Source organism: Agelaius tricolor, unplaced genomic scaffold (assembly GCF_023055355.1).
Source record: "Agelaius tricolor isolate 1412-34295 unplaced genomic scaffold, bAgeTri1.0.p SCAF_5, whole genome shotgun sequence".
Classification (NCBI taxonomy): Eukaryota; Metazoa; Chordata; class Aves; order Passeriformes; family Icteridae; genus Agelaius; species Agelaius tricolor.
The window spans coordinates 41,425,786-41,435,755 of NW_027269265.1; the positions used below are offsets into that span (position 1 = coordinate 41,425,786).

Sequence of the window (9,970 nt, forward strand, 5' to 3'; positions counted from 1 at the left end):
TGGAGCAGCCTGTTCCTGAAAGATGGGATCTCGTGGGAGGGACCCTGAGCTGGAACAGTTTGTGAGAGCCCGTGAGAAGGAACCACACTGGAGGTGTTCATGCAGGACTTTCTCCTGTGGAAGGGACATGACACTGGAGTACAGGAAAGAGTTCTTCCTTGGAGGAGAAGGAGTTCTTCTTGGAGGAAGCTGTGGTAAAACCACTCTGTGATGAACTGACCACAATGCCCATTCTTCATCCCCCTGTACCACCCAGGAGGGAGAAGGTAGAGAATCAGAAATTAAGTGAAGGTCAGGAAAAAAAAGATGGGTTGGGGGAAGATATTTTTAAGATTTGCTTGTATTTCTCATTACCCTACTCTAGTCTGATTTGTAATAAATCAACTCATTTCCTCAAGCTGAGTCTGTTCTGCCTGTGGTGGTAACTGGTGAGTGATCTCTCCCTGTCCTTATCCAAACTCTTGATCTTTCTCTTGTATTTTCTCTCCTCTGTGCAGCTGAGGAGGAGTGATAAAGCAGCTCTGGTGGGCACCTGGTAAGCTCTTCATTACCCCCTTCTCTGTAGCGACAGACAGATGGCTTTTGAACTGAAACTTATTAATCTCAGATCCAGTCAGCAACACTGTGAAGACTTAGAGTTCATTATCCAGCTTTTTACAACACCCATCCCTACATCAAACATGTTTTCTTCACAGTGCCAGCCATTTGTACAGTAGGAAAAAGACAAAGCTGACATACTGAGCTGTGAAGAGCACCAATACTGTGTTTGCCATTGAGGGGAGTAGTGACACCTCATGAAGAATACAGTGAGTAAGTTGCAAACAAAGGTTTGCAACTGCATAACTTGAACAGCACAGATATGAGTAGCAGCAGTGATAAAGATAAGTGGGAAGCAGGATGTGCTGAAATCAGGAAGACACACTTGAAGCCCTGCAGGGCTTGTTACATGGATGCTCACACTTCCCTCATGCTGCTTGTGCTCAAGTTCCACCTGGTATATTCCTGCTTTCCTGTGCAGCCACATCCCCAAACCAGGAAAATTATACCCTGAATAAAACCACAAAATAATCAGAACTTTCTTGTGAGCTGTTGCTTATTAAGATTCAAAGAGAAGACAACATAGCCCAAAGACTTGGAAAAGCCCTCAGAGCTTCACTCAGTCAGAAATACAACAGTCCAAATAAAAGACATTTGATGGATACCTAGAGACTGTTCTGGATTATGCCCTTCCTTCCCATAACAAGACTCTAGGTAGATTTCAGAGGATGCTAGTTTCACTCAGACTCATGTCATGCTTGTGCTCTTACAAACACTCGCCACCTTCGCCCCCTCATGCAAAGTCTGTTGTGCCTTGTCACCTGATTTGGGAGTCAGACGAGTGAAAAATACACAGATATTGTGACTTGGATCATGTTTTTCAAAATGTAAGCAACTCTCCATAAGGCTCCTCTGGGATGAAACAGAACAGACGTCAACCTACACAGCAAACACAGCCTCGTGGTGTGGAGAGTGGAGACTCCTGCACCAGAACAGATGCTTTGTCCAACTTACTCATTTTTAACTCCAAGTGTTTGGCTGACAGCAAAGCACCACACTCATTTACTCTTCCTCCAAAGTGCTGAAACTGTGACATGCAAGATGAAGTGCTTGAAATGCAAGAATTTGACTTCAATTCCAACACAGTAAACAGGGAAAAAAAAGTTGTGCTGAAAAGCTTCCTTTAAACCTTTGACAGCTACTGTAGTTACACTGCAGAAAGCCTGCCAGTAAAACACTTTTAGAATAAGTGTTTTCTGTTCAACTTTGCTCAAAGGTGAAAGTTTCTTTATAAAGCACAGTTCAAATTTATTCACTGTCACAAAGTACACCAAGAACCTGATTCAGCAAGAAACACATAGAATTTGTGTAATGAAAAAAGACACTGAGTTGAATCAAACCCTGAAGTTTTAGTCTCCTATGTTACCTCCATATATCAAAGTCTCTCAGCAATTAGACTTGCAAGTTTTGCCAAACCTTCCAGCATATTTTTCCCAGCAATCCAGTCACATTGCGCTATGAAGTAATTATTTTAAAATGAGGTTCGATGAATGCCTCAGTCAACTATTTTTAAGTAAGGCTTTTTTTTTTTAAATACTGTGGAAACCCCACTGTTAACTGAGGCACAGGCTCATGAAAATCAGAACTGCTGTTAGTGGCTCTGCACATCCTAAAAGCATTATACTATATGCAGAAGGCAGATTATTGGAGAAAGAAGCTGAAAACACACTGTATCAAATGATGGCATAGAGAAATATGGGCTCCCCATATTTGTTTTATAGGCAGTGGATGTTTTGTCTCTGTACAAAATAAAGGCAATTCCCCCTCCAACAGGCTGGAACTTCTTGCAGTCTTGAGGGGGAGCCAAGGATCTGAAAACTAGTGCTTGTCTTTTGGTATATTCTCCCTGTCTTGAGATACTTTACACTCCAACATCATGCTACATGGCATTTCTGAGGAAGCCACAAAAAATATCTGTACAGGTTTCAGTGCAAGACAAACTACAAAACTGGAAAATAAATTGACTCATCCAAATGACGAGTAGGCAGTGTCAGAAGATACTTGTTCCAAGATTGTCACTGAAAAATTCACACAGAAAAATGACGTTGAAATGAGTTTTTATAAGTATTGAGCCATTTAAAGCTTACTGCTGCAGAACCTGTTAACAAACAGCACTAGATATTTTGATATTATTAATACTAGCTGTGCTACAGGGAAAACACAAATTTTAAACATTTGTAGCACTTCAGAAATAAAACCTAACAAAGTTGCAGTATTACTGAATAGCTCTGCTCAACTGACATGAATATCCTAGGTAACAGATCTAAATACATCAAAGGGAAACAAGACTTTACTTGGAACACACATGTGTCCAATGTGTCACTAGTCATATTTAAGGGTACAAATTTCTAACCTGTATATTCTAGGTAAGGCTTATATTCTTCAGTAGCCATATGCTCAGCTGAATCAAAACAAGAGATGGAGAGATCATTCAGATTACATCTGTAGTGAGCAAGTACTTTTTTTCATAAAAGCAGACTGGTTCTTGATGCCTGCTCACTGCCAAATCCTAAAACTTTTAAGTGTTCTAATATTGAAAATACAGACAGGAAGACTAATTATTAGACCTACAAGATATCTAAAAAAAATTAACCCTGAGCAATAACTTCTTCAGAAAATGAACAACAGAAAACCCATTCATTTTTTCTGTTAAACTTTGAGGGAAATTATTTTATCCAGCAGTGTATTTTTAAAGCAGGCAGGTACATGCAATAACAGTGGATATCAGTCTTGCTGACTCTGCTCTTTTGGGCTTTGGTGGGGTCTTCATGCAAACACGTGCCTGGGCCAATTCCAAGGCCACCCTTCAGCTGTGAAGCTCACAATACAGGGAAGGCATTCCAGCCACCAAGCACAACTCTTACCACAGAACAGCCAGTTTGAAACAGTTGATTCATATCATCTTTTCAGATTGTCCAGCCCTTATTTTAAAGGTGACAGAAAACAGGAAATACAGTGTGAAGATCCTAAGAGAAACGGGACCTGGGAACACAGAGTGTCCAGAGGACAAAGGCTGTCTGAAAACCAGGAGCTGAGGAATGAGCAGGACATGCCTGCACATGGTCAGAGCCACTGCTGCAGCGCTCTGGACTCACAGCCTGAACTGCCCTGGTGTGCATTACCATGCTCAGACAATCCAGACATCTCTGCACTAAAGCTTTTCTGTCAGCAGTCAAAACCTGGCAGAAGATTACCTGCTGGACTGTGGCAGCTGCAGCTCAGCAGCCCTTGGGATCTGCCTCTTAGCTTGTCCACCTCAGATGCAAATCTCTGACTGCTGAGTTGGGAGCAGTGGAAGCCACTTCTCTACCACGGCTCCACTGAATGAAACATTTGCATTTCTGATGCCACATACAGGCTACCACAAGGCCTATTTTTATAAATTCAGATCTAGCTGTGATGTTCACAGTGACACAGACAGACATAGGCTGTGCTCCCCTGGGAGCAGGCAGTGCTGTATGTAAAGGCAGAAAATTTAAAGATATATATTTTTAAACTACTATTTTTCATAGCACATGAAGGCCTATGGTCCTCTGGTGATCAAGAGAAAAGTTCTAAACCAGAACAAGTTTTCCTTTTCTTAAAAAAAACCTTACCTCAGAACCATTCTTCTTCAGCTCATCCTAGGGATAGGGTAACATCTAACAAACTACAGAACATTCAAACCAACCAGCCTAGGTGTCTTGGCACATCCTCATAAGGAGGGACTGACAACTGTTTTGGGAAAGGCGTAGCTCCACCTTACACACTTCAGTAAAAATGAACAATTTTTTTGTATATGTGTGTGGTTTTTTTTTTTGTTTCCTTGTTTGTTTTGTTGTTGTTGTTGTTGTTTAGCACACAATAGACTTGGAAGGATAAGAAATTCAGTCAATTAGGATTTCATACAACCAAGCAAACTAACCTTTAGAGTAAGAGCAAAGCAAAAATTCACCTGTCATTTTCAAGATAGGACTGAGTGACTACTTAATGTATCACAGAAGATGCTTTTGTAAGCAGCAAATAGCTTTTTATTTGGCTGCACTAGAATCTCAGCTTTCCGTGGGTTTGGGTGGCTGCTTCTCCTGTATTCTTGAGCACATGGACCACTGCTCTCATCACAACCTGTTGGCATACATGTGCACTCAGATGCCAGACAGAGTAATGTATTAACTAACTAAAGCCATCCATGAATCAACTTGCCTTGCTGCTGCTTGAGGAGCACTTGCACTCAAATCTGCAACCAAATGAACAACTGGTAGGTACTGTCTGTCCTCTCTACTGGACTAAGCCAGAGTGAAGCATACTACAGCACTGCAGGAAATTCAGATGTCACATTCATTGAGCAGCAGGTTGTCTTAGTTCCAAATAAGTTAGCCAGCATTGCTCTTTGACTCTCCTCTCCAGATCATCTCTCATGAACTTCAAAACACACGACAACACATTAAAACTACAACAACTTTTTGCCAACTCAGATTCCTTGCCAGGAGCTCTTTGCTCCTGACAACACTTTCCCAATCCTGCTTTGGATCATCTGCCTGGGAAGTTTCTGCACTTTGTTTAATTATTCTGACCTAACTTCTTCAGAGTTTACAGCAGTCCACAAAAAGACAGCCCTCTGAGTCCCCACTAGCTTGCTCAGTTTTAATCACCTCCATCAAGGTATCTCTAGAAAGACCCCACCTCTGCTCTCATATGTCAGGTCTCTGAGCCATGGGAGCAGCTGGTGCCCACCATTAAAGCCATGAATGACTGTATTCCACATTGCATTTCATCTGACAGTTGTCTGTCCTCTCTTTACACTGAGCTTCTCTCTTCCCTGGAAGCACACTAGTATTTCTGTAGAGTGACTAGCCTCCCTACTGGCAGACAAGCACTGTCAAAAATCAGTTACATATTAGCCTGAACTTTATAGTGTGAGTTGTGAAATGGCTTATAAACATGTGCACTGAGCAGATATAATCTCATTAAAGAGAGACGATTAGTCAGTCTCTGGCCTTGCAAGAGCACACATTTGAAGGTAGACTCAGACTAAAAATGAACATGAACTGATCTAGAGAACGATGTCTTTGATCTGAAAACCAGCTACTATAGCAACAGATACAGCTTGATGGCTTTTTTCTTGATGGCTGACACTCTGAAATATTATATGCAGTGCTAGTAGTTTGTTTTGTCATTTAGAAATGCTCACTAGAAATTCGAACAGTGCCCACTTAGCAAGTACTCTTGTTTACTAGGTGAAATCTTGATGATATATGGAAAATTGTTTGGTCTGTGTTAATTTTGCCACTGCTGCCAGGTTTTTGTATCACTAGGAAATCAAGGCTGAGCCAGGGTACTCCTGTGGTCTTGGGTCATAGAAAAGTCAATCTCACTTGAATGCTTGAATACAGTCCCATATTAAATGCTTGCACCCTTGTTGCACTGTAAGGAGAAACAGCTAAAAGAGACTTTAGGTCAGTAATTTATAATAATATCATCTTTCTTCCCCCAAACACATTCCAGCAACTATCTTTTGTATTTAGGTCAGGATCCGTGACTCCTGCTGTCAGCTCCTCACCCACATGTTCTGCACTTTAGTAAGAAGGAAAAAAAAGCTCACAGCAGCAAACTCAAAACTACAAGGAAGTCACTTGTCACTGGTGCTCATCTGCATTTCCACTGATAGTGGCTCATTTAGCAGTGGGAATGTCTGGGTCTTACTATCAATTAAGTTCTGCCTACCTCATAATTATATAGGCTTCATTCAGATCAACTGAAGTAGTCCAAGTGAAGATCAAGCCTGTGCCTCTCTAAAAAGCTGGTCATCTTTGAAGATGTGTTTCAGACTTTAAGAATGCTAGTATTTCCAAAATTAAATCATATAAATGCTGATTAATATCACCACTCTTTGCCACCAGCAGCCACTTCCAGTTGGAGACTGCTGTGCTGGAAGCACTGCAATGAGGAGTGCAAGGTCCAACGACAGTTGGCCACCAGCAACATCCCCTGGAGCACGTAACATGCAGAGGTTTGCAGTGCCAAGGAAGCACAGAGTATCTCAGGCTGGGATGGACCCCTGAGTTCTCATGATACATAACTTAATGAAGAATACTCTGAAAAATTAAAGCAAAGGAATGCTCTGCAGTGAAGTTGGAGGCTTTTGTCCTGTTAATAAGTTGTTGGTATTAGGAAGAGAGCTTAAATATTTTGAAATATTGTGGTTCTACCAATTAACTGATAAATCCCTTATGAATCCTCCAAGTGCTGCTGAGATGCTGCTTGAACTCGGGCACAACTGGTGCTGTGACCACTTCCCTGGGGAGCCTGCTCCAGTGACTGACCACCCTGTCTGTGAAGAACCTTTTCCTAATGTCCAGTCTGAACTTGCCCTGGCACACCTTCATTCCATTTCCTCATGTCCTCTCACCAGTCACCAGAGAGAGGAGATCAGCACCTGCCCCTCCACTGCCTTGCCTGAGGAAGTTGTAGGCTTGGATGAGGTCTCCTCAGAACTAGGCTGAATGAGCTGAGTGATCTCAGCTGCTTCTTGTAAGTCTTACCCTTGAGAGCTTCCATCCTCCTGCTTGCTCTCCTCTGGGAGGGCACACAGACTAAGAGTGTAATGTCCTTATTCAGAGGCACCCAAAACTGCATGCAGCAGTCAAGGTGTGACTGTACCTGTGCAATGAAGAGTGGGACAACAACAATTCCTGCCTGCTGCTGGACAGGTGGAGACTGTCACTTTTACTGCTAACTACGGAACTACTGCTACATTTTGGCACTTAAAACAACATTGAAGTTCACTAAAAAACTTATCCAGTGATTCCCCACAACACAAGTAAGTGGAAAAAATGAAATTCAGAGGTGCCATGCAGAGTTGGCAATAGCAATAACCACAAATCTAAATACAATTTTCATTAGAGCCAGGGACATGACAGTAACAGATGCCAAAATTAATCTAATTACAAAAAGCTCACTGGACAATTCGCAGCACTACATTCCAGGTACTGAAGAATCTAGCTTCTCATAGTCCAAGTAAGAACACACTTATAATTGGAATTTCCTTGCTGGAAATGGGTGAATCAATTTTGACCATGCAAGTAAGAGAAGCTATTCCACAGATACTGTTTTTTCACCTCACCTACAGGCTTTGAGAAATTGACAGAGGGAACATGCGAATGCCCCTGCTTACAAAGCCTTTGGAACTGTAACAGAAAAGACTAATGCACCACAATGGTATAGTGGAAGTTTCTACCTGTACCATCAGTTAGCTGACATAATGAAAAACCACTCCTTAAAATAAGTAATGAATTTAGCTAATAAGATTTTAAAGCCTTTTTATCTAATTGGATTTTTTCCAAGTCACAGCTGCTTTTCTTGCAATAATCAAAATCAACACCTGACCCAAATTTTATAATATACACTCAGTATACACACACAGATGCTTCCAGAGCATTATCATATACTTGCACCACTTCCCCACTATGTTAAGTGGCAAAAAGAGATGAGATAGCACTGGAAGTGGTGTCATTAATTAATTTATGATTAATGAGGGTGTTAGAGTGCCTGGATCCACCCAGACAGCCAAAGGGCCCGAGAACCATAAAGACAGAAGGAGTTTCCTGCAGAGAAAAGTCTGCTCCAACTGTCTGAGGACCTCAATGCATTTTGACAGGAAAATCCGACTAAAAATCCTCACAAATGGAAATTGATAATGGACATTCATGTCTCCACTCTACTGTACAGGGGGAAGGCCACATTGCTTGCTACAGCGATCAACTCTTTCACTCCAGAGGGAAACGGAGAGATCTGACACAAAAGTAAATTTCTAGTACTGCTCCCTTAACAACAAAGAGGAAGGCAAGCAACTAAGAAAAAGCCTAAGTAAGAGATACAGATCGACTCTTTCAAGCAGCTTAGTGAACATGTGGCACAGCCCACTAAAATAAGACATTTTGACTAAACCCACAGGGCGTGCGTGTGCTCCGGCACCGAGCACACATGCCACCGTTTCTCTTTCCTACTTCCAGCAGGAAGGAAAAGCGGGCGGGTCGGGTGCGGCTGGATGTGAAAAATCGCAAACTCACTGACATCTCCTCCCCGCGGCGAGGAGCCCGGGGCCGGCCCCGCTCGGGTCCCGGCTGCGAGCCGGGGCCGCGGTACCGCTGCTTTCGCCACCACAGCGGGACCCGGCCTCGTGCCGGAGGCTCCCGGGAGCGGCCCCAGGCAGGAACCGCCGCTGCTCCAGCCGAAATCCATTCTCGGCTCACCCCAACACACCAACCGCCCCTCCCCGATGCCTCGCCCCGGGGCTCCGGCGGATTCGAGCCACGTTTCACGAGCGACGCCAGCTCGCTGCGGGAGACCCCTGTGCCGGGGCCGCGGGAGCGACTGGCACCGGCGCCCGGCTGCTGGAGCGGCTGCGGGAACAGGCAGGGCTTCGCCCCGGGCCGAGTGCCCCGCAGCTCGGGGCAGACCAGGGCTATGGGTGAGTGACGGCGCGGACAGGGGCTCTCCGTGCCTCCGCAGCCGGGTGGGCAGCGCCCCACGTCCTCGGGCCGCTCACCTGCTGCTGGATCTTCCCGTCCTCGGTAACCACCCAGTGGGTGGTGGCAGCGGCGGGCCGCGTCCCCGAGGCCAGCAACGAGCACAGACCCAGGGCCCAACCGGAGAAGACCCATACTCGCCCCAGCCCGCCCCGCCCGGACGCTCCAGCCGCCGCCATCTTCCCCAATCCCGGCCTGCTCGCACCCCCCGGAAGCGGAACGGCCGCCCCCGCCATTTTGGGAGCGGGCGGTGCCGCGCGCTCGGCCCGGTGTGGCCGCGCTGGGGGGGCGGACCGGGACGGGGGCGGGCCCGGGTCGGTGCCTGAGGCGGGGCCGGGAGCCCCCAGCTGGAGCGCTCTCAGTCTTGGAGCAGCCCCGGGCTGAGGGGTGGCCCGCAGCGGGAGCGCGGGCCTGGAGCACCGTTAGAGCACCGCGCACCGACTGCCCCGCGCGGGGAGCCGGGCCCGGCCAACAGCGGCTTCCCGCAGCCCTGGCAGCCGCCGGTAACGGCCGAGCTGCTGCCCCGAGCACTAGGCCGGCGTTAAATGCCAACAAGCGCCGTGTGGCGACACGCTGAATTTCGATTTAAAAGAGGTGATTTTTGTCCGGGGCACTGGAACATTTGCCACGAGGGGTCGAGGGAATGACTTTGTGGCCAGCTCAAACCAAGCCGTAGCTGCAGCCATGCACTCACAGTTAATGCCAGCCTTCCCGGGAGCTGGGTGAAGAGAGCTCTGAAGGCCACATCCCTTCTAATGCTTTCCAGTTACACAGCAAAACCTGAACTTTCCTTTTCGTGTTCTAGTTGACAGTAAATACCAACACAGCGGGAGCCTGTTTCCCCAGTACCGAGAGAAATCTAAAAG

General features: G+C 45.6%; 1 protein-coding gene across 1 annotated transcript in view; it reads right to left on the reverse strand.

Moving 5' to 3' along the window:
• Positions 1-9,355, reverse strand: part of TTC17 (tetratricopeptide repeat domain 17) — a 54,704-nt gene extending 45,349 nt beyond the window's left edge. Inside the window, exon 1 of the mRNA XM_071427585.1 lies at positions 9,125-9,355. Coding sequence (XP_071283686.1) covers positions 9,125-9,340 — 216 coding nt within the window. The 5' untranslated portion in view covers positions 9,341-9,355. The remainder of the gene's footprint in view (positions 1-9,124) is intronic.
• Between the last annotated feature and the right edge of the window lie 615 nt (positions 9,356-9,970).